The sequence below is a fragment of the Drosophila obscura genome, unplaced genomic scaffold, assembly GCF_018151105.1.
Source record: "Drosophila obscura isolate BZ-5 IFL unplaced genomic scaffold, ASM1815110v1 contig_4, whole genome shotgun sequence".
Lineage (NCBI taxonomy): Eukaryota > Metazoa > Arthropoda > Insecta > Diptera > Drosophilidae > Drosophila > Drosophila obscura.
The window spans coordinates 11,815,655-11,839,006 of NW_024542828.1; the positions used below are offsets into that span (position 1 = coordinate 11,815,655).

The 23,352-nt window shown below is 39.5% G+C and overlaps 3 protein-coding genes and 1 pseudogene across 5 annotated transcripts; 3 read left to right on the forward strand and 1 right to left on the reverse strand.

The window, feature by feature from the left end:
* Positions 1 to 484: 484 nt before the first annotated feature.
* Positions 485 to 7,190, reverse strand: LOC111070010. Of its 3 annotated transcripts, XM_022360300.2 has the most exons (5): positions 6,948 to 7,190; positions 5,156 to 5,328; positions 2,623 to 2,745; positions 942 to 1,503; positions 485 to 830 (listed from the first exon to the last, which is right to left on the reverse strand). In XM_022360300.2, the coding sequence occupies exons 2-5, from the start codon at positions 5,324 to 5,326 to the stop codon at positions 820 to 822; spliced, it is 867 nt and encodes a 288-aa protein (XP_022215992.2). In that variant the 5' UTR covers positions 5,327 to 5,328; positions 6,948 to 7,190; the 3' UTR covers positions 485 to 819. The 3 variants fall into 3 exon arrangements, with proteins under 3 accessions (XP_022215992.2, XP_022215989.2, XP_022215991.2); XM_022360297.2 differs by having other exon boundaries at positions 485 to 1,503; XM_022360299.2 differs by lacking the exon at positions 6,948 to 7,190 and having other exon boundaries at positions 485 to 1,503; positions 5,156 to 5,351.
* A 1,937-nt stretch (positions 7,191 to 9,127) lies between these two features.
* On the forward strand, positions 9,128 to 13,283 carry LOC111070087 (polycomb protein Scm). The gene is made up of 4 exons (XM_022360395.2): positions 9,128 to 10,166; positions 10,224 to 11,141; positions 11,202 to 12,200; positions 12,272 to 13,283. The coding sequence occupies exons 1-4, from the start codon at positions 9,678 to 9,680 to the stop codon at positions 12,407 to 12,409; spliced, it is 2,544 nt and encodes an 847-aa protein (XP_022216087.2). The 5' UTR covers positions 9,128 to 9,677; the 3' UTR covers positions 12,410 to 13,283.
* Positions 13,284 to 17,919: 4,636 nt separating this feature from the next.
* On the forward strand, positions 17,920 to 18,503 carry LOC111070038. The gene is made up of 2 exons (XM_022360334.2): positions 17,920 to 18,313; positions 18,380 to 18,503. Exons 1-2 carry the CDS (start codon positions 17,977 to 17,979, stop codon positions 18,436 to 18,438), a joined length of 396 nt encoding a protein of 131 aa, XP_022216026.2. The 5' UTR covers positions 17,920 to 17,976; the 3' UTR covers positions 18,439 to 18,503.
* Positions 18,504 to 18,581: 78 nt separating this feature from the next.
* Positions 18,582 to 20,130, forward strand: LOC111070217 (annotated as a pseudogene).
* Positions 20,131 to 23,352: the final 3,222 nt, after the last annotated feature.

The following is a 23,352-nucleotide window of genomic DNA, read 5'->3' on the forward strand; positions in this document are numbered from 1 at the left end:
CGGGGTCCCCGTTTTTAATGTAAAGATCAAAAAACCATTTAATTCCAGTTTAATACCTTGTCAACTTACACACTGGTGGCATGTTATATTTATTTATGATTCAAAGAAGTAGCTGATCGAGTATAGTAATACAAATGTATATTGTAAGGTTGTATTCTTTCTACGTTAAAATCGGTATTTGTATTCGTATTTGTATGATTTGGAACCATTTTTGTTGTCTTTAAACGTTTACTACGTAATTTCAATAGTGATCAAAAGTGTATGCTTAACAAAAAGATTGTGCAAAAGAGTCCATCAAGTATTATTATTAATTATTTGAGCATCCGTTACACAAAGACAATAAAGAGGAAATACTCGAGAAACTTAACAAAAATTATTGTCCGCCCGCGGAGTAAACAATTCTGTATCGATGATCACTATCAATTACGCTTTTAAAAAATGAATTTTATTTGTATTATTAATTTTATAATTATATTTTGTAGCTTTGGTTTAGATTTGTAATCAATCAAAGAAGGAATTCACTTTTTTTTGTTGAACAGTATCTGTGAGAGAGGTAGTATAAATCGCTAGTTAATTTTAATTTGAATAAAATAAAAAACTTGAATACAGTGAGCAACATTGAAAAAGTTTGTTAATCGAAGGATTTGAGTGGAGTGGAGTCGATTGGACGTGGATTGGATGTGGAGTATATGCACACACAACATGCCTGCCTTGTAGCCATCCATTTAGGAACCGTCAATGTACATTACTATGCATTTCTATGTATTCCATCTTATCCATTTTGATGCATGTGTAACCGTATATCGTGTATCGTATCTGTTATATGTAATCTGAAATTGCATCCCAATCTTTAGACGCTTAAATGTCATTATAGCTCTTTTTTTGCAGTAGATAGCGGTAGAGAAAGTTCCAGGGAAGATATTCAATTGTATTGTCCACACCTGCAGCAATTCCATTCTGTTCCAAGTTGGGTTTGTCCTCCTCGAACGCCTCATCCTCCATCCTGCTCTCCTCCTCTGTGTTTACGTTCTCGTCGTCATCATTGGCATTGTCGTCTACGTCCGTGTCTGCCACATATATGGTTGCGTTTTTGCTGGCCATCGCAGCAATTCTATCACCGTGATTTTCATGATATTTTTCATTTTCAACTTCATTTCCGTTTTCTTGATGTTGCCCCACCACACTCATGCCCAGACCTTGTCCAGCACCAGCACCGCTTAAAGATTTTTTTGCATAGTTAAACAACTTTTGAGCTCGTGATTTCTGACTCTGACTCTGTGAAGTGTCTGGGGACTGTGGCATCGCATATCTCCACTGGAGTGGACTGAGGAAATTGGTCCAGTGCAGCTTCTGCTGACGCTTGTTGCTTTGTGGCTCTTCTCTGGCCAGCTCCCTCCCAGTCAACGTCAACTGCTGCGCGTAAGGTCTGGATATCATTGCCCCTGCCGGTTTTAGGTAGACTCGTTTACCCACGTTCTTCAGAATGGCCCGATTTAATTCAACCTGTTTGCAAGCGCAAATAAAGTAATACGGTTAAAATTAAAGGATTTGCTGAAAAATACTACAGTGATTGCATGTCATCCGACAAGGGTATGGATGAGCTTAACTGGCAAAATTTATTTAATTATTTTTCAGAGTCTCAATGCAGTCGAATTTTACTATTCGATTCGTACACGTCATGTCATAAATCTCCACAGTTTCAAGTATTACAAGAGTCCATGGGCCATGAATCCTATGATATCGATATCTATTCCTCGTTAATTCGGACACATATGCCCTAAATGTACTATTAATATTAAAGCCCTTTGACAAATCAATACGAGTGTGTGTGTGTGTTAAACGTTCTACGGATAACCCTTCCCTGCACCTGGATTTCGTTTCGACAAAAGGTGAACCTACTATCAAGGCAAATCGTTTGAATTCCTGGCATTAAATCGTTTGATTTTTTGTTGTTGTCTTTTATATTTTGCCTTGGGGATGAAATCGTTTGGTAACCAAACAAACGCTTTGTTGCGAAGAAAAATATTTTTTTTACACATACGCAGTGCCTGGTTTTGGGCTTTGGGTGCTGCTGCTGGGCCATCGCTATATACTCTGTATACATATACATATATCTACACATATAGAATGTTAGGTCGAGCTTATATATACATATGTTTTTATGTAGAACACATCATGCTCAATTTCGTTTTCTACCTTTGCTTTTTTCAATGCTTCAATGAGCAAAACGGCAAACAAAAACTTGCCAGGTACGATAAGTACTTATATATTTTATAGAAAATATGTATGTTTTGTAGTTGCTTCTTGCTCTGCTTAAGTTATTAAAAAACTTTTGTGCAGATGCTTTCTTTATGGGCTTTTCAAAATATTTCTCATTTAGCATTCTAGTTTTGATAAGCCCCGCCTCCATATTTTTACTTATACTTCACGCCACACCAAATTACGCTTAAGTAACTTTTTCTTGGTACCTAGGGAGAAGTTTGTGTGTTTTCTCATTTTTTTTCTGCTCATTAAAAATACCAAGCAAAGTGGTCAAACAATTTGGCGCTCAACTCAGCGCTTATTGTACCAATAGGAGCCCCAAACCTTACCAAACCATTTATCACACCTTCGCTCACTCACCTGCCGTGTATTCTCCTTCATTTGCCTGCGCGCTATTTCCAGCAGCAACCTCTGACGCAGGACATCCAAGGGATTGACAATGGACAGGGACGGCTTATTGCGCTTTGCGAGTAAAAAACCATCCTAGATGAGAAAAGTATATAAAATTACTTTGGGAAAAGTTCTAAAGACATCAAATGAAAACTTGGATAATGGAAATGCTTTTAATAGTGCATATAATACGAATATTTCTATCTGCATGTAAATCGAGGGCGTAGTAGCTAAAAATATAAATTTTGGATCATGATATCATCAGTATATCATATCAGTTGTGTGCTGTGATGGATTCTTGTTTGTAAATTATGGAAAACTGTTGTTTGGAATTCATTGCTTATCATTGCTTTTTTAGGTTTTTTTTTTCCACTTAAAAAACTGTCAGACCAGGCTGGGCGATAACAGCAATTTACCGATAAAATAAGAAGAACACCAAATGGCGTGGTGTGTGAGTCAACAAATAAAACAAATTGCATATAACAAGCTAAAACATAGTAGTTTAGTTTCCCAGCTAAAAAATACGTGCAGAAAGAGATATTTTAAAGTTTTAGAATCTTGAGATACTTGTATGAATCAAATAATCATATAAATAGTGCTTGGTTCTTATTTTAATTGACTTAAAAAAATATTCAAATACAAAAATTACAAACAATTTCCACTATAATTTCGGGCTATCAGAAACCACAATCTACCGATTAGATAAAGTAATGTACATGTACATACATATGTACATGTATGGTGTACGGTCACAATATCTGAAACGTTTAAAGTGGGAAATAATTATCTGATTTTTATAAAAGCAATTGCCAAATGTCGTTCAGGCCAGTATACTCTACAACATTGCAAAATGAAGGTTCTTTCGCTCTTTTTGTCGGCCGCGCTAATGGCAACAGTTTTCTCCAAACCACATGGTGGCTGGAAGGGAAGTATTTCCGGCCACTGGAGGATCAGCGGGGGAAGTTTGAGAGCCAAGGAATGGGAACCCAGGAATGCCCATCATGACAATAGCCACGAAATTTTAAAGGAAGACTCATCAAAAGAGAGCACAAAGGATTCCACCACTGATTTACCTCCTCCTGCTGATGACTCCACAACTGATGCCGGGAAGGAAACCACTGCTGGTCTCAAAAACCCTGAAGACTCTACCACTCAATCTGCTGAAGAGCCTGAGGATTCCACAACTGATTCTGAGAAGGGTAAAGGATCTACGGAAGAAAACACTGCTGTAACGGATAACGAAACGACAACGCAGGTGCCAGATGACTCCGAGGAGAGCAGCGGATCTACGGAAGAAAACAGTGCTGTTACGGATAACGAAACGACGACGCAGGTGCCAGATGACTCCGAGGAGAGAAGCGCATCTACGGAAGAAACCACTGTTGTTGCGGACAACGAAGACCCAACCACTACTGAAGAACCTGATATGACTTCCACTCCTGATGAAACGACGACGCAGGTTTCAGATGATACCACAACTGACTCCGAGGAGGGCAGCGAAACTACTACACTGGAAATTGTCGCAGTCTGAAGAGCCTTCATTAATTGTAAGCTTCTAAGCTCTGCTCCCTGGTCCACAAATACTTACATGCATAAGTTATTTGCTCACCTAAGTACCCTAAAAGTTCTTTAAAAACTTTTGATTGTCAACAAGAGTTGTAAAAGCAAATAAACATTTTGTTATTCCCCTAATTAGGTGAGGTAAGGCACCTGGCATCGTTTGCCCAAAATTTCTATTTGTTGTTCATGTTGTTAGGTCCGACGAGACAATCAATTTTTCAATGTCAACCTATCACAGAAGATGCTACCTATGCCTCGAAGGTAGCATTGAAGCATTCCTTGTTCATTTGATCAAAGCATTATAAAGGGAATGAAATTACTTAGAATGTATTACGGGCACTTGACTAAAAAATAATTCGTGAGATAGTAAAACCAGAAATAGATAAGAGACTGGTATAATCTTGTGTGTGAGACTTTAAGAATCTAAGTATTCCGAATATGTTAAAATCATAAAACTATTTTTTCACTGAAAACTATCGACAGAACTGCATAAACAATAGTTATAATCCAGAAAAACGGCATCAATTGATGGCAAAGCCTGTTTCGAAAAGGTGATGTCGATGCAACTAATTGAATATCCATTCCGAAGACAAAACGAGAAGGAACGTTGTGAGTCGATTCTGTGGAGTGAGTCTACTTTTATACCCGTACTGAGTCAGAATAAAAATTTGTGAGCTTATGATTTAAGTAGAATTTTAAAATATTTTACATTTTAAGACAGACAGACATGGCTCTATCGACTCGGGTTATGATGCTGATCAAGAATATATATACTTTATGGGGTAGGAAACGTTTCCTTCTCTGCGTTGCACATATCCACTTTTACCACATATAAAATATACCCCTTAACTCTTCTAGTACGGGCAAGTAAGGCAAAGGAAACTGTTGGTAATCCTATTCGAAACAGAAAGCAAACATAAAAGGAAAAATACGCAATTCGCACCTGTATGTTCCGTGCATCCAGGTAGTCCAAAGGATATCCGTTTATGTGGCTGTTTCCATCAGGGTGTTCCCCTTTCTGTGCCGCCCCGCCTCTCTGTGCCGTACAAACGAGCCTCGTTGCACACAGTAAAGTTAGTAAAACCGGACAAAACCACGCTGTGGCTTTCATCATTTCTGGAATAAAGTGAGAACAAATTCTACAGTCCTGAATTATACAAATGAATAAATTACTGGTTTGCAAGTAACACTATAAATGTTTGGATGTATTCATAGGATGCATATAATTAAGTTCAGTAAAATAACCCCGGCTTTGTACAATTTGAAAGTAACTGTCAGGTCAGGTCAGTTAGAACCTTTGAACTACCACTTTTTCCCACTGGGATAGAATGGAAAAAAAAGTAAACCGCTGACTTATGGGAAATGTGCATCATTTTCTGACAACAAGAAGCGCTCTTATGATTTATGGGACACATAAATATGAATACGAGTGCGGTCCATCCATCCGAGCCTTACTCCATGCCAAAGAGACCTTTAAATTTTAGCCGACAGGGGACTCCTTTTTGGGTTGAAAAATTTCATAAACATTATGAACTATGAACTATTATAATGTATTTAATTTTCAATAGAAATAAGTAAAATATCCAGATATATACAAATGGCTTGCGTCTCCTTTAAGCCCCCCGACAGAGGGTAGCTTCTGCTTTTGTATCGAGGATGGTAGTGTGGGTGCGGGGTGAAATGATATTTCACCTGTCAGAAGGAGTATTAGACGGCATAACTATTCGTACGAGTAGTATTTGCCGTCAAATAAATAGAAGTAAATGTTAAAATGGCGGCAGCATTAGCAGTGCCGGTCGGTAATCACATGTCAAATTTGTATGAGTGCCATTTCATGGCAAAAGGATTTTCGAATTCAAACAGAATTCGATTCCACCATCATCTACCGTACTTTTGCAGTGACGACTATTGGCTGACATCTGACTAGTGATTCCTTTTTTAATAGATATCGAAGTAAAATGTTAAAGTTCACGATGCTGGTCTTCAACGAGAGGGCCAAAGGAATCGAGAACATATTTTTTCTAATAATATAATAAGTTATTTGGCACCCACATTCTTCTATTTGAAATGAAATAAATATTGATTTTTGGACACCCCCAAATAGTCGTGTGAGTAATAAAACTCCACTCCACTGTACCACTGATAATTGTGCTCTCGTCGGAAACGTGATTGCCTCAAGCTGTGTGCCAGGATGCTCTTTGAATTTATCCGTAAAATACAAAAAAAAAAGGAAAAAAAATATCTAAACAAAAGGAACCAAATTTCTGTCTTATCTATTTAAACTTTATGTACAAAATGTACAGATTGTACATATATTTATTTGTATGCAAATATCCCCAGAACAGAAAAGAGAGAAAAGTTTTGTAATCCGACAAGGATGTTCTTAAATGATATTTAAGGACGATAAACAAGAAAATTTGTAATAAGTCTTATTAGTCTTTTAATATGTGTAGAAAAATCTGTCGCTAACAGATGGAAGTCCTAAGTCCAAGTCCTAAGTCACTTGCAGCAATTTAATTAATTAAATCAAATTTTAAAAACCATGATCTGATTCCAAAGAAATCTAAAATTTGTATACCAACTATAAAGATATTTCGAGGGAAATCTTCCACACCTTTTTACGTTTTCTTAAAAATTTTTATAATTTCTTGTCAACTTTCTTCGAAATATTTTTAAAACCATATATAAAATCTTACGTTAATATACGAACTCGATGAAAAGAAAAAGAAAATCACCTCTTCAATATTTATGCGTCCAATTTCTTGGTATCTTCAATTCAGCAATACAATTAATTGTATGATGATAAAGATATATGTATCTTGCGCTGCTAAAATGTAGACCGAATTTGGATTATATGTATTTTACGAGTATATTATGTATTAACGAGCCACGCCGCGATGCCAAAAGCGTTTGGCGAAAAGCGATGCCTGAAGCTCTGGTAGAGTTCTGGCGACTAGTATGAACGCAACAGGCTGACGGCGAACGGGGAACTCAGGTTCCAGAGCATTCACGGCGTGTTTTTATATTAAACACAAAACGAAGGTGCCACACGAAGTGGCAGTGTGGCAGGAACGATGATAGACGAAGAGTCAGTACGATGAAAATGAGGAAGGAAACGATGTTGAGGCCATGCGACTGTTATGAATGAATGGAAACGTGCGCCACGCACCTTTTAAGCCACCTTAACCGAAAGAATATTCATTATGATGAAAGCAATAGTTGCAAGAAGGGATCACATATATATATATTGCAAAAGGTGTTTCAGTGTAATTATTTCTAAAATTTCTAAAAGATTCACCAACGCACTTGTGCAACATGTTGCACAGTATAGTCTTAAATGCTGGAGTAACATTTTAATTATAGAACTCAATTAATATTTAATGACTTATATTTGCACATTAATTGTTACCCCTGTTCTATCGCCGTGAAAGTTGACAGTAACATGCACGGAACCCGTGCACTACTCAATGTCATGTCGTAGATGGCAAAGGCTAACGTTTTTCGACGTTCTTGTCCAACGCATTCGCATCGCATTCAGGTGTAAAATTGCTTGCCATTGCCATAAATCCGTCTAACCAATTCGTATACGAGTAGGTAGGTTGTGATCTGACTTTTCGTCACATTGGTACAGTCCTTTTGCCGCCTACTAACTTTGACATGCTTTTAATTGCTGACAACACGTGTCTGTGACGTGAATGTATGCAATTTTGTAATTAAGCACGTAGCCGTAGCCAAACGTCTCTTCCAGCTTTTTTATAGCTGATTGAATTCTGTCAAAATGTGCCTGATATCTTTTTCCTGCGTGCCTGATTTTGGGATGTTTTTAAGTGTCCTTCTAACAAAGATATATACTACATATATTTTACTATACTTTTGAAAAGGTCCTAATAGATTGTCTTTAAAAGTAAACCATGAAAAATTCAATCAATCAAATCAATCTCTGTACAAGGTTTAGCAAAGAATTTTCAACAGAAGGACCTCTTTAAACGCAAGTTCACGCACTCCATCCGTTAAAACAATTTAAGGGTTCATTCCTGACATACACTTCAGTTGCCAAAGACAAAACTCATTAATTTATTTATTAACACACGGATAAAGTTCAGTATAGTACCCACATAGCCACCCGCCAGCCGCCAGCCGCCATCCCCAGCGGGGTAAAATCTTTTCTTTGATTTGCGTAATATGTCTATGACTCGACCAGATTGTCCCCTTCACACCCCCTCCTAATCGACTTCTAAGCGACTAAACGGTGGTAAACGGTCATTTAATGAGAAGTCAAAAGCCAAAGGCAGACGCTTCAATTCATCCAATTATACATTACCCAGGCTATTGACATGAAAATGTTTAACTCATCCAATTGTACACGTTAATGTGCAATGAAATAATGCTCAGGAACCCTTGTGCCTTAGTGTCGGTCAAACCAAGTGATTCATAATTTAAGGAACAATGTAAAATAAATCTGTAGCGCCTCCACAACAACATTTAATTAGCAACGTTTTGCGTCTTGGCTAAGCGCAATGTTTGGCTTCCAGTTTCTTTCAAACTATAATAAGTTTTATTGTGGATTAGTGTTGAAGCCTTTCAATTAAATCAAGTTACGGGCTGAGGGGGAAATACCAAATACCAAAAAAGGAGTTAGGGAAAAAGTTTTCTAAGATTTCTAAGCCCGAGCTTGGCATTTGCGTAACTTTTTATTATGTTGTTGTTGCAAGGGTAGTTACATTATGTAGCCAAAACTTAGTCAACAGATTAAGAGAGACTAGATTAAATTAGAGAGACTTAAATATTTATTCTATAACGCACACATCGATATATTGCTGATATCGATGTATTTTTATTTCCGATAGTTCCTCCGTGTTTTAAAATACCAGTGACAGGTAACCGATATGCGTATATCGTCGTGCCACATTTGCAGCGAGGCACCATCACTAGGAAAACAAATATGGCGGATCTGTAAGCAAAGTAGAAAAAGTGTAAAATTTCGGAAATAATTGTATATTAAACAATCGAAAATTCCCATTTTTGCTAACCAAAATGAAAATGTGGCTACGTTTATGAGGCCCAATGGGATTACATTACCGAATCGGCGACAATTTGTTGTATGTGGAGTGTATTTTCTGGGTGTCGTGTCGCAATGCGCCCAATTGTTATTACGTGACCTCGGAAACGCCGCAAAAGATAGTTTGCACAAAAACAGCAAGCAGAAGCAAAAACAAATATCGTTCAGCATTTGCATTCAGCAAACGAAAAGCGCACCCAGTCAATTTAAATCCAGTGCGAAGGGCGGACTTATACGCAGTAAAGTAACTTGTGCTAAAATTATTTTGTCTTGGCCCCTAAGTACAAATTGCCGCTTAAATAAAAACACAAATACCATTGCAAGTGAAACAGAACGGGCATCCATTGAGATGCAAATGTAATGTGAAATATCACATTAAATAGAAAGACCAAATTAACGAAAAAAAATGTCTGGGGGTCGCGACAGCAGCACTAGTGGCACCAGCAGTGGCAGCAACTCCACCACATCAGCAGCCACATCTCCAGCGTTAACCCAAAGACAACGTGGTCGTCCGGCCAAGAGGGCCACCTGCACCTGGTGCGGCGAGGGAAAGCTGCCCCTGCAGTACGTTTTGCCCACCCAGACGGGGAAAAAGGAGTTCTGTTCGGAGACGTGCATTGCCGAGTTCCGCAAGGCGTACAGCAAAGGGGCATGCACCCAATGTGACAATGTGATCAGGGTTGGAGCACCCAACAAGGAATTCTGCTCGATTATGTGCATGAACAAGCATCAGAAGAAGAACTGCTCATCTAGGCATGGCTGTGGTGGGGGGTCAGGCGGTGGCAAGGGTCTACCCGAAAGCGAGCGAAAATTGCTGAGCAGTGGAGCGCCCGCCCCTGCAGGCCCCTTCCAGTATGAAAGCTTTCATGTCTTCGACTGGGATGCCTACCTGGAAGTAAGCTATATAAAATAAATATACTGTTTTTCCGTACTAACTATTTGCTGGTTTAAGGAAACTGGCAGCGAAGCCGCCCCTGCGGAGTGCTTTAAACAGGCCCGGAATCCGCCCAACAATGATTTCAAGATTGGCATGAAACTGGAAGCCCTGGATCCACGTAATGTCACCTCCACCTGCATTGCCACAGTCGTGGGGGTTTTGGGATCCCGACTTCGGTTGCGTCTCGATGGCAGCGACTCGCAAAATGACTTTTGGCGCCTGGTAGACTCCACAGAAATCCATGCCATCGGTCACTGCGAGAAGAACGGTGGCATGTTGCAGCCACCGCTCGGATTCCGAATGAATGCATCTAGCTGGCCTGGCTACTTGTGCAAAATCCTCATCAACGCAATGGTAGCGCCCGAGGAAATCTTCCAGCCAGAGCCGCCATCGCCGGAGGAGAACCTCTTCAAAGTTGGCCAGAAACTGGAAGCGGTTGATAAGAAGAATCCGCAATTAATCTGCTGCGCCACTGTCGATGCCATCAAGGATGACCAGATTCACGTGACGTTCGATGGATGGCGTGGGGCCTTCGACTATTGGTGCAACTACCGCTCCAGAGACATCTTTCCCGCTGGGTGGTGTGCCCGCAGCTGTCATCCCATGCAACCGCCGGGCCACAAGTCCCGAATGGACTCCAGTTCGAGCAAGCAACGTTGCGCACGTCCCCGCTACACTGTTGTCACCGAATCGGAAGCCATGGTCCCCGCCTCCCCGGCCACCGCCCACTTCCATCCGAACTGTAAGGGCGGTCCGTTTATCAACAACTCGAAGCTGCCGTGCATGGTGACGGGACCGACGTATCAAACGCTGGCCAAGCTGTGCCTGCAGGAAATCCTAGCTGCAAGCACGGATACACAGCAGCTGTCCAAGCTGCTATTCGCCTTAGAAGGAGACGTGCACATTGTGACTGCGGCAGGAAAGAATTTCACAGTAAGTGTACAGCAAGTGATCTTTCGTTTCGAATCTGTATTAATTACGGGTATGGTTTAGGTTAAAATCCCATCGCCGATGCACATGAAGGACGACGAGAGTCTGGCCCAGTTCATCGAGACGCTGTGCACCACATGCCGGGCATGTGCCAATCTCATTTCGCTCGTCCACGAGACCGAAGAATGCAAGAAGTGCGCCCATAGCAGAAAGCGTCAGCTGATACAATCGACTACGCCTCCCTCATCGCCCGTGCTTTCGGATAAACGGAATCGGCCATCCTCTGACAAGGTGTTGATCAAACAAGAAACGGGGGCAAAATCTCCGTCGGATATGAAGCCCAAACCCCTGCCGAATAATGGGAAAGAGCATACGAATCCAAAGAATCAGAATACTCAAAATAGCCAGAACAACGGGAGCGAAAGTAAACCCAGTGCGAAGGTGGTCATCAAAACAGAACCCAACGGCGTGACTGGCGGAGGGACATCCACCACAACGCAAGCTTTGCGCAAAGTACGCTTCCAGCATCACACAAACAACAACAATAGTATCATCAACAATGGAAACACAGAGATAAAGCAAACCACGACTGTGAGCAATTCTTCGTCGCCATCGTCGACTACAAGTTTGGCGGCGGGTGGGACAGCTAATGCAAGTTCTATTGGAAAGTACCTGGCTCCACTGGTGGCCGAAGTGCATCCAGAACAGATTAACGTGAAGCCCTCAAACAGCTATTACAAATCTCCCACAACACTCTCCTCCAGCGCCTCGTTGCCAACATCTGTGTCTACTCCGTTCACAGGCTGCCAGTCGGCCTCATCCACTGCACTGGCTGCAGGGGGAGTGACGGCACCCAAAGCAGCCACAGCGCCGGCCGGGGCAGCTGCAACGTCAGCTTCCAGCAGCTACACAGCGATTACCTCGCCCCTCAGCGCACCCTCGTCTGCATCTTCTTCGCATCTGCGCTCTCAGCCCATCGACTGGTCTATTGAAGAAGTCATTCAGTATATCGAGAGCAATGATCACTCGCTATCAGTCCACGGGGATCTCTTTAGAAAGCATGTGAGTAAACATTAAGTCAGCCTAGAAAGTGTTCACTCGATTATTATAATGTATATATATATTGCACACAGGAAATCGATGGAAAAGCATTATTATTGCTTAACTCGGAAATGATGATGAAATACATGGGTCTAAAGCTGGGACCAGCCTTAAAAATCTGCAATTTAGTCAATAAGGTAAACGGTCGTCGAAATAATCTGGCACTATAAATGAAGCTTCAAGATAAAGATAAATAGCATATACGGAATGAAGCAGCTCCACATAGCAGGAACACTGTTGACAAATTGACAAATTTTAAATTCTATAATTTATTTTCTGTAATTTATGAAGACAGTTTATTTCTATAATATATAGAATGATGCACGAAAACCCTTAGAATTCTTTATATAAAACAGCTGCAAATTGGAAATATAATATTGTTTTCTTTTGCGTTAAAAGCATGTTAACATTTATATGCAGTTGTGATCGAAATATGTACTCTCAAAACATGATTTTATTGAAAATCAAAAACTAATCAACTGCCAACCATTTCCACTCCTTGCAGTAACAAAACTTTCAAAAAGTATTGTTCCTTAATCATTAAATGCAATAGAAAAACTCCAAACATTTTGAAAACTAGAACCCTGCTACTCAAAAATGCATTGCACATTTATATTACATATTTATTAAACACAAAGACGCACACACTAAGCATCCCACATTTACAAAATTTTACAACAATACGATTATAACTAGGTTTAAAGCGAAACAAACACAAAAGTTTGGAAATATTGTAAATAATTTACATACATATATAATTTTGTAATAATAAAACATTTATTGGGTGTTTAACTAACGAATTCTGTGAAAGGAATTGTCTGTTGACTAAACAAACTATGAAATGTTAATGTTTTAGTTACAAAATAAACTACGCATTAAGGTCCTTCCTTTCCACATACTAATGATGTAAAGTATAGCAATTTGTCTCTCATTATTAAATGAGATGGTTCACTTCGAACCACTTACACATTCAAAATTAAAAGATAAACGAAACCCCTGTATATATACGATTACACATAATTAAAAATGAATAAACTACCAAGATTTGTTAAACTTTTAGTTTTAATATTACATAATCTTGTGAAGAATTGGCTTAATCGATAATTGGCATGCAAAAATATGTATGTAAAATAAATTGAGCATTGTATGTATCGTCAAGTACATGCACACAACTTAGATTAATAGAATGAAGCTAAAACTAAAACTGAATATTGAAAACCAATGTCATGAAAATAAAACATTGTTTTCGTTTATTTTTAATATTCAATTATTGCCTCTATCAGAGGATTCACGCACATTCTGTATTATTCTAGCAGCGATCGGTTGATTTTCACCTTTCATGCAGAGTCGGAAAAATTCGTATGTATTTAGACCACACACTGGCTTCCTTCTCAACAACAAAACAACAACAAATGTACATTACAATATATGTATAACGAACCTATTTTAGGTATACCATAATTAATCACTGTTATTTCCTTTGGATAATTCGAAAAATACAATACTATGACATACATACATATACATATGACAGTAAGGATCTATAAAAAATAGCTTAAAAAAATGGACATGGGCTGGTGCAAAGACAATATAAGTATAAGATGCGTAACGCTCATACATTTCAATTGCCATATGCAAGACAATTTTTCGGCCAGCGCCGAAATTCGCGCCATCTCGCTCGCCCAAATTTGAGAGCGTACGAATCTAAAAATAGAATCCGCTTGCATGTATGAGTACACACAGAACCAGAAAGTGCGTATGTGTGCGTACTTGTGCTAAGCGGACGATTTTCGAGACGGAAACCTTTTTATGAGTTGAGAAACGAAATTATTTACCGGGTTTGAATACGTTGCATGCTAAATACCCTAATGAAAATTATTCCAATGTGAAGTCATGTATTAAATATATATTACATATGTATTTGTATATATGTATATCCGATCATTATTATCGAATATACCATCTGAAAAGAAATTATCATTGGAGGGATATATACATATAATACATATATGAGTTTTTTAATATTGGGGTGGTAAGCGTCCTGCAAAATTAACTTACACTTATAAAGTGAAGGGTATATTCGACAGCGCTGTAAAAAATGTATGCATGTGCACACATACAGTCGTCGCGACGACTCGGCTCGGCTTTCGCATCGGCAAAGAACTAACTTCGTGTGCCTTCGTATGCTGTATGCATACAAGAGAGCGGCTGGCTCTAGATCGCTCTCTCTCTAAAAAATTTCAAGAGAGCCTGGAGCCAGCTCTAGAGCCAGCATTCAAAATTCGTGTGCAGAAATTTCGTATGGCGTTACGCATCTTATACTTATATTGTCTTTGGCTGGTGGGTGGCTCATCCTTTTAATGCAGAAATTAATTTAGTTACTTGTTCTTAATTTCAGTTAGAAAAAAAGATATCAAGAGAATAATGATTTTTGGGTGACATTTTTTGTTAATATTTGTTCAACACATTGAATGTTGTTAATGTAAAGACAAATAGTAGTATCAGACTATTGAAATCTAAATAAATGTATTTAGAGTATATGGATTTGTTTGATGATTTCTCCTGTGGCTATGGATATCGGATATTGGATAGATATGAACTACTTGCTTGAAATGTATTTCCCATTGCGGCACATCGATATAATGTAAATGGAAACGATGCTTGCATTTGGATGTACATATATATTTTTCAAAACGCCACAGCTGTGAACAGCTGTCCGTTCTGAGAACTACACCTTTTTAAAAAAGCTTACGCGTTTCAGAAAGAAAATCAAATTAACAGCGAACGCTAAACGATTTTTATACCCGTACTCAAAAAAGAGTTAAGGGGTATATTAGATTTGTGGTAAAAGTGGATGTGTGTAACGCAGAGAAGGAAAATTTTCCGACCCCATAAAGTATATATATTCTTGATCAGCATCAATAGCCGAGTCGATATAGCTATGTCTGTCTGTCCGTCTGTCTGTCTGTCTGTCTGTCTGTCTGTCTGTCTGTCTGTCTGTCTGTCTGTCTCGATGAGCGCCTAGATCTCAGAGACTATAAGAGCTAGGGCAACCAAATTTGGTTTCCAGACTCATGTGATATCACACTGCTACAAGTGTATTTCAAAATTTCGCCCCGCCCCCTTCCGCCCACACAAAGGACGAAAATCTGTGGCAGGCACAGTTTTAAAGATACGATAAAACTAAAAACGCAGTATCGTAGAGAATGCCCATATCTACCAGACTGCCGAATCTGAATCAGATCGGATCATAATTATAGCCAAAATGAAGAAATTAATTTTCAGTTGCTTCCCCTCCCCCTCCCGCCAACAACAACGCAATTCATTTTCCTTCTCGCTCGCACACTCTGCCGCGTTCAGTGCGCGAGCAACCCCTAGCGGAGGAGATGTAGAATAAGAATGGTACATGTAGAATATACATGTTAGATGGAGAATATACATAGTATATGTAGATGTAGATAACAGATGTAGCAAAAAAATGTAAGATGTCAAATGTTTTTTTTTTTTTTTAATTATAAATAATTATATGCTCAAAAATGTAAATGCTGACTGAGTACGGGTATAAGTAGAGTCGCGTCCCCAGAAGCGACTCACACGTTCCTTCTCGTTTGAAATGCGACAAAGATGCATATTCTTATTTATACAGTAGATAAAATATTTATGTGTATGCAAAGTACTTCCCATCCAAAGACTCCCATGGGACCTCCGTTTTATCTCCAACCAGTGACCAGTGATACAGCATATGGAGGTGCCAGTTCATACAACGAATACGTTGCAGCTGAGGTCTTTGTGGATAGTACCACAGTCTTCGGCGTCCAATTATGGACAAGGAACCAAAACAACCAACGAGACTGTGAACCTGCGAATCGAAAACAAGTCTGCGTGAGTTGTCCCGACAGTTGGAGGAATGCCTAGACTCCTCTTCTCACTCTTTTGCTCCAAAGGAGGGACAGTGCTTAATGGTGAATGCTGAATGATGATGATAGGGAGCCGGGCTTAGCCCCAAATCGTGTCAACAGCATCTTTCTCAGTTGCTTCTGTGGTGGTGGCTAGCCGGGGGCGTTTACCCAACAACGTCCGGCCAAGAGGGCCACCTTCACCTGATGCAACGGGGGAAGATGCCCTTGCAGTACGTTTTTTTCAACCAGGCGGGGAAATACATAGGAGTTCTGTTCGGAGACGTGCATTGCCGAGTTCTGCAAGCAAAGGGACATGCACAAAATGTGACAATGTGTTCGGGGTTGGAGCACCCAACAAGGAATTCTGCTCGATTATGTGCATGAACAAGAATCAGAAGAAGAACTGCTCATCTAGGCATGACTGCGGTGGGGGGTCAGGCGGTGGCAAGGGTCTACCCGAAAGCGAGCGAAAATTGCTGAGCAGTGGAGCGCCCGCTCCGACTGGGATGCCTACCTGGAAGTAAGCTATAACGAGAAGGAACGTGTGAGTCGTTTCTGGGGACACGACTCTACTTATACCCGTACTCAGTCAGTATATACAGCTTAAGATTTTTTAGAATTTTAGAAAAATTTACATTTTACATTTTTTTGCTACATCTGCTATCTACATCTACATATACAATGTCTATTCTACATCTAACATGTAGATTGTACATGTTCCATTTAGATTCTACATCTCCTCCGCTAGGGGTTGCTCGCGCACTGAACGCGGCAGAGTGTGCGAGCGAGAAGGAAAATGAGTTGTGTTGTCGTTTGCGGGAGGAGGAGCAGGGGAAGCAACTGAAAATTAATTTCGTCATTCTGGCTATAATTATGATCCGATCTGATTCAGATTCTGCAGTCTGGTAGATATGGATATTCTATACGATACTGCGTTTTTAGTTTTATCGTATCTTTAAAATTGTGGCTGCCACAGATTTTCGTCCTTTGTGGTGGCGGAAGGGGACGGGGCGAAATTTTGAAATACACTTGTAGCAGTGTGATATCACATGAGTCTGGAAACCAAATTTGGTTACCCTAACTCTTATAGTCTCTGAGATCCAGGCGCTCAACAAGACGGACGGACGGACGGACAGACAGACATGGCTCTATCGACTCGGCTATTGATGCTGATGAAGAATATATATACTTTATGGGGTCGGAAACGTTTCCTTCTCTGCGTTACACACATCCACTTTTACCACAAATCTAATATACCCCTTAACTCTTTTTGAGTACGGGTATAAAAAGGTGTTCCCAGGAGATAATGCTTACGAATGGAAAATACCAGTACTGTAAGGTTAACCGAACATCTAACATAGTTACAAGCAACTATTAACATTTTGTTTTGCTTAGCAGCTTCTATTTGGGCTCTTAGGAATCCAGCCGAGCTATCGAAAACTAGAGCAATCTATGCAGTACGTTTCGCCGACCTTCTCGATGACCGGACCAGTCATAACAGCAGTGCCGTATAATATTATTATAATAGGCTAAAGTTTAAATTTGATTTATAAAATTCCCATAATGAAAAAATCACTGAGCTGTTTTTACAATGAATTGGGTTTTCACTCACTCTAGCGGATTAGGGAATTCAGGTAGATCTATCTTAGGTTACAGCAGACCTGCGCAATACAAATTTATACTAAATAGATGCCTCCTATATGTCGCATAGAACTGGAATTACCAGAGATGGCAGTTTCGCAAACCCGTATTGCTGTCTTTTGAAATGCAGCTTATGTGAAAATATTTTAGTATCGCTAGAGCAGCGAACGAGGTAAAAGCTAACGGGATTTTTTAAGATGATCAGATTTTGGAACAAAATTATACTACTAGTCTGTGCTACTCCCATAGTGACTGCGCAACTTATTTTTCAAACTACACAAAACCCGTTGGAAAAATCTGGAACGATAATATCACACTATGTTCCTACTTCTGAGGCAGGCTGGGTAGTGGTCAACAATGTAAGAGTACAAGGTACTATTACACCTTTCGTCACTCCTCCGCCAGTGACACAACAATTTCTAGACTGCTTTGGCAGTTGTCCAACTACTCCAGAGTATAATCCCATTTGTGGTAGCAACATGCAGCTCTACTCAAATGAACAGAAATTCAACTGCGCGCGATTTTGTGGTGCTGGTGAGTTTGCTTATTATTTCATATATGTATGTATTTATATAGTGCTCACATCCGAATTATTCCCAGATATTCAAATTGTGAGACGAGGAAGCTGTGAGGGTCTTTTTCCAATGACACGTGGTTGACATTACTCATTTCTTCACTGCACAAATAAATCGTAAAATCAAAACAAAAACAAAAACTAGCTTGATTTTAGATATAGGTCTCCCAAAAAATCGCTTACAAAATAGCGTTCAAATGGCAAATCCTTATTATCCTTGATTTCAATATGTTTAAAAGATCCAGTGCTCTCCTTTAAGGGATTTTAAATTTTAGCCTGGATTCTAATCAGTTTACCTAACATCACTTTTTTGGTTTCGTTATGGTTGGCTGACCAGCAAAAATGTAAATTAGCGTTAGCGAATAACTTTTCCCTTTTAATTCCAAAGAAAAATATAGCACAGATGCTGTTTCCTTCTATGCATATTGACCATATTCCAAAGTCTAAAACTTAATATATGTATTTATATTGTATGTATTTTTTAGCTATGTGGTATTCACTCAGATGAGAGTCAAATGATAAAGTCTTTGCAGACCCATTATGGTGTACCGCGGCACGAGCAGTACACCAATGCCATGGTCTTGGCACAAACTCGCTTGGCTGCTGCGGGATGAAAAGTTCGTTGGTGTACGACACATCGTTATGGCGTCTTCAAAGCTATGGGCTTTGATTATGGCCTGATCCATTAAGTAGCTGTGTAATGGAAAATGCATCACAGCCACTCGCCTATCTAGATCCGAAGCCAGCAAATGAGTCTCAGTGTCAGTCCCTGGACCATTTATCCTTTGATAGAGAGAGCGCTTTACGGAATCATGTCTACTTCATCGCGACACCTGGTATCGGGAGCAGTATAGTGTATTCTTTGGCGCCAGTATTTTAATGGCTCTTGTGGAGTTCTGTGTTTTGCTCGCCATTATAATGAGCTGCACGGGAGTTGCCTCCCAAAAGGCTAGACTTGAAAATATTCAAAACCTAACTGCTCAAAAGCGCCAACGTCTTACAGCACTGTCACAGCGTGGTCTTGTCAAAAACATATATGAACCAGAGGTGGAACTCAGAGTAAAATCTGGCCACGGTATGAACGGCGTATGCCTGGGAGTACCTAGCAGGCACATAAGCAGTGAGGACTTTACAGAGATATATCTAACGCCCAGCGATCCACATACGCACAAAAACAATGCGTCGTTCCAACCAATTTCCGCTAACTTCCAAACGCAAAGGATAAATTATTTGGTTTAACTTTTCAAACTCTAAGCTGAGAGAAGGTAGATATGGAATTTACTTATTTTATTTTGTTTGTTTTAGATTGTGAAACCTAACGCAATGTGAAGCTGTGACGGTTCTTGAAGCTATCGAGATAAATACATATATGCACATTAAGGAAATGAATGTAATTACAATGTAAATGAATAATTTTGTGTTGGTTGCAAGCTGGAATCATATTTGTCAGGTCTAAAACCTTGTGGGAATGATATGCTAAAGAAACCCAAACAAGAAAATAATAATTTAAGCTGAATCCTTTATTTATAAAGTCCGTAAATTGTAAATTTAACTGTTAGCAAAATATTGCAAAACAATTTCAAATAGTCATTTTAAGATATATGTATGTAAAATACGTCTAAATCATAAATACATATGTAAATAAATAATGTGTGTCTTTTATCCTATTGATGTTTGCCACGCCTGTATTTGTTGCATTACTTTAATCATTATTGCGTTACATTTTGTAGGATCTGTAGTTGATATAATCTCCCTCAAATAAAAAGCCCTTGTTAAGTCAGGCAAATGTATTTACATGTTCTGTTCTGTTCTTTGAAATTAAATGGGTCCGCGCTTTTCAAATTTAATATAGGGCCCGGCACTGCTGTGAAACTTCTAGTAGAACCACTAGGCACTGCTGTGGTGTTGCGGATTGGGATTTCGATTGAAATTTTGGGATCAGGATTGCAGTTTAACATGCCCTGAAGGCATAGCGACATATCTCCGGGCGACATATCTCCTAGCAGGCCCTGACGACATATGTATCTCAGCACGGAGATAGGAGGAGATACACCCCGAGGGTCAGGAGGACAGTTTTATTAACTCGTCACAGGTCTCTGCGGACGGGCATAGCTCCACCCTGCTATCACTGGCCAGCAAGGGTACGAATGCCTCGAATAGCTTCTCCTTTCGGAAGACACGGTCTTCAAAGTCTTGCAGGCCTTTTTTCCAAGATCATGGACGTGCAGACGCCAGCGTCAGCCCTGGTGACATTGCCGCAGTCAGGCGACACGAGGGCTGCCCTTGTGGCCAAGAAATAAAAAAAAAACACTCTATTCGATAAGCAGCGCCAGGAGCTAAAGAAAAATATATCTTGCAAAATATAACCTATGTATGTTTCTATGAAAACCGCCTAATGAACCAAATGTGGTAAGGCCTCTAATCCCGAAAAGGGATTACATAACCACTGAAACTATAAGCAATAGCAACAGCAGCAGCAGATGGAGCTACCAATCAAAGCGGTCCCCCATCACCAAGCATGACGGATTGCTGCAATTCAAATGAATAATAAAGATACAAAAATTTAATTTTACTTGTTTTTTATTTTCAACTATTTAGTGAAGGGGTGCCCAGGCCCATTGCTCCGCGAGCTCTTTTGTTTTTGTCATTTCTCCCAGCATAGGAAACTAATTCTTGTATCCATACACCAGCGGTGCCCAAATTCAGCTTACGGCCAATAAGGGAACAGTGCAAACTCGAAGAAAGGCAACGACAAAATCATAACAAAATGGCGGTAACACCAATCAGAGAAGAGACAAAATCGGTTTTTGCTGGACGCATTGCATACACACAAAGTAGTTTGCATGTGTTGGGCTTCGGTATGCTGGTACACAGCACAACCTGTGTATGGATACAAGAATTGGTTTCCTATTCTAGGAGCAATCTGCCGCGGCAGAGACAGCTACTATGGCTGCAGGGAGGATTGTGCAGCAGCAGGGGCTGCCAAAAAGGCGCATGGCCAAAAGGCGAATACATTCATACATTCGAATGAAAACATTCATAAATTCGAATGAATACATTCATACATTGGAATGAATACATTCATAAATTCGAATGAATACATTCATACATTGGAATGAATACATTCGAATGAATACATTCATACATACATACATGCCGTGTGTGGGAAGTGGGTGGCAGGAGCAGCGCAGCGGCTGCCTATAGGGCGTGGTGGCGGGGCCGCGGCAGAGACAGCTACTATGGCTGCAGGGAGGATTATGCAGCAGCAGGTGCTGCCAAAAGGCGCATGGCCAAAAGGCGAATACATTCATACATTGGAATGAATACATTCATACGTTGGAATGAATACATTCGAATTAATACATTCATATATTCGAATGAACACATTCATACATTCGAATGAATACATTCATACTAGAGGTGTCAAACCATCGAGGGCACTATCGATAGTATATCTATATTTTACTGCTAGTCTCAACGTTGATATTCCTCGATTTTGATATTCCGTTTAATATTACTAGCTTGTTGGCCCTCTCAGCCCTAAAAAATAATTTTATCCGATAGATACATACATTTTTTACAAGATTGGCAAGTTTTCAGAAGTCCTTTTTATTGGATTATTTACATATTAAGGTTCAAACAAAAACAGCATAAAACGAATTTGTCGTCGTTTTGTGGCGCTGCCAGACTCGTGCAATTCGTAGTTGCTGCGGGCTGCCATACCGTGATATTTTGTGATATGAAATTCGTCAATTTTGATATTCAGTTTAATATTACTAGATAGTTGGCCCTCTCAGCCGTAAACAAATAATTTTATCCGGTAGATACATAAATTTTGTTTAGGATTGGTTAGTTTTTAGAACTCTTTTTCATTGGATTGTTTACATATTAAGGTTTAAACAAAAACGGCCAAAGCATAAAACTTAAATGTTGACTAAATGTTACGTCAGTGTTGCTGGTCACCCAAGTATCTTCTATGCGTATGTACTTTTTTATACCTTATTTCTTTTAATTGGTGTTAAATGTTTTGTTCCAAGCTTCATTGAAACATTATTTATGATTTTATCCTAGACTGACATGTTTTTTACATATTAATGCACATGTTTGTGTGTTATAAATACATTTATCCCGGTTCTGATACCTATTATTGGTAGTCGTGAGCTGCAAAACTTTGTTAAAATCTTTAGAACAGAGACTGAGTAGTTTCTGCATTAATTGGAGCCTGAAATTACAAACAATATCTCAAGTCCATAATATCCATTTTCCCAAGGTATTCAGACTTGTTTCTCATTCCGTGCCAAAGTTGCACAACAATGCTGCTACTTCATTTCCCCATGTTGCTGAAATTTTTCCCATACAAATCAAATGTATGGAACGCGGGAACGCGTATGGAATGACGCAACAATGAATCTTTATATCATACGCGTTCCCGTAAGATACATTTGATTTTGTATGGGAAAAATTTCAGCAGCATGCTGCCACACCACGAAAATGAGGGGAAAGTCTCCACAAAAACACTCTATTCTCCACTGAAAAGAGAGCATTCTCCACGAATTGAGAGCAAATTTTGAAAACTCTCCACGAATTGAGAGCGAGTTTTGCAAACTCTCCACGAATTGAGAGCGAAAAATGTCAGTATTTTTGGTGCGCTAAATTGAGTTTGGCGGTCAATTTGAAATGTGTCTTAATATTTGGAAAAATAACTTGATTTGTTTTGTCGAGTATACTCAGAAACCGAGAACCAGTAACCAGTAAATAACAAAAAAAAAAAAATTAATAATTAATAATTTTTGTTAGCCCGATACTATCATGATAGTATCGATTGTTTTTTTCAAATCATTCGAAGCTATCGATGGCTCAACTATTAATCGTTTGACACCGCTGCCTGTCTTCGTTAAGTTGCTGTTTTTGCGAACAAACTACAATTTATACCATACTGAAAGAGACTTTTGGCTTTTTGATAACATCTGAAGAAAAAGAGCAGCACCTAGAATGGGTA

Coding starts and splice junctions, on each gene's coding strand:
- LOC111070010 (XM_022360297.2), bottom strand. CDS start 5,326: ATGATGAAAGCCACAGCGTGGTTTTGTCCGGTTTTACTAACTTTACTG. Junction 2,746..5,155: donor TGGATGCACGGAACATACAG/GTGCGAATTGCG, acceptor TTTCTCATCTAG/GATGGTTTTTTACTCGCAAA. Junction 1,504..2,622: donor TGAAGGAGAATACACGGCAG/GTGAGTGAGCGA, acceptor GCTTGCAAACAG/GTTGAATTAAATCGGGCCAT.
- LOC111070087 (XM_022360395.2), top strand. CDS start 9,678: ATGTCTGGGGGTCGCGACAGCAGCACTAGTGGCACCAGCAGTGGCAGC. Junction 10,167..10,223: donor ACTGGGATGCCTACCTGGAA/GTAAGCTATATA, acceptor TGCTGGTTTAAG/GAAACTGGCAGCGAAGCCGC. Junction 12,201..12,271: donor GGGATCTCTTTAGAAAGCAT/GTGAGTAAACAT, acceptor TATTGCACACAG/GAAATCGATGGAAAAGCATT.
- LOC111070038 (XM_022360334.2), top strand. CDS start 17,977: ATGATCAGATTTTGGAACAAAATTATACTACTAGTCTGTGCTACTCCC. Junction 18,314..18,379: donor CGCGCGATTTTGTGGTGCTG/GTGAGTTTGCTT, acceptor AATTATTCCCAG/ATATTCAAATTGTGAGACGA.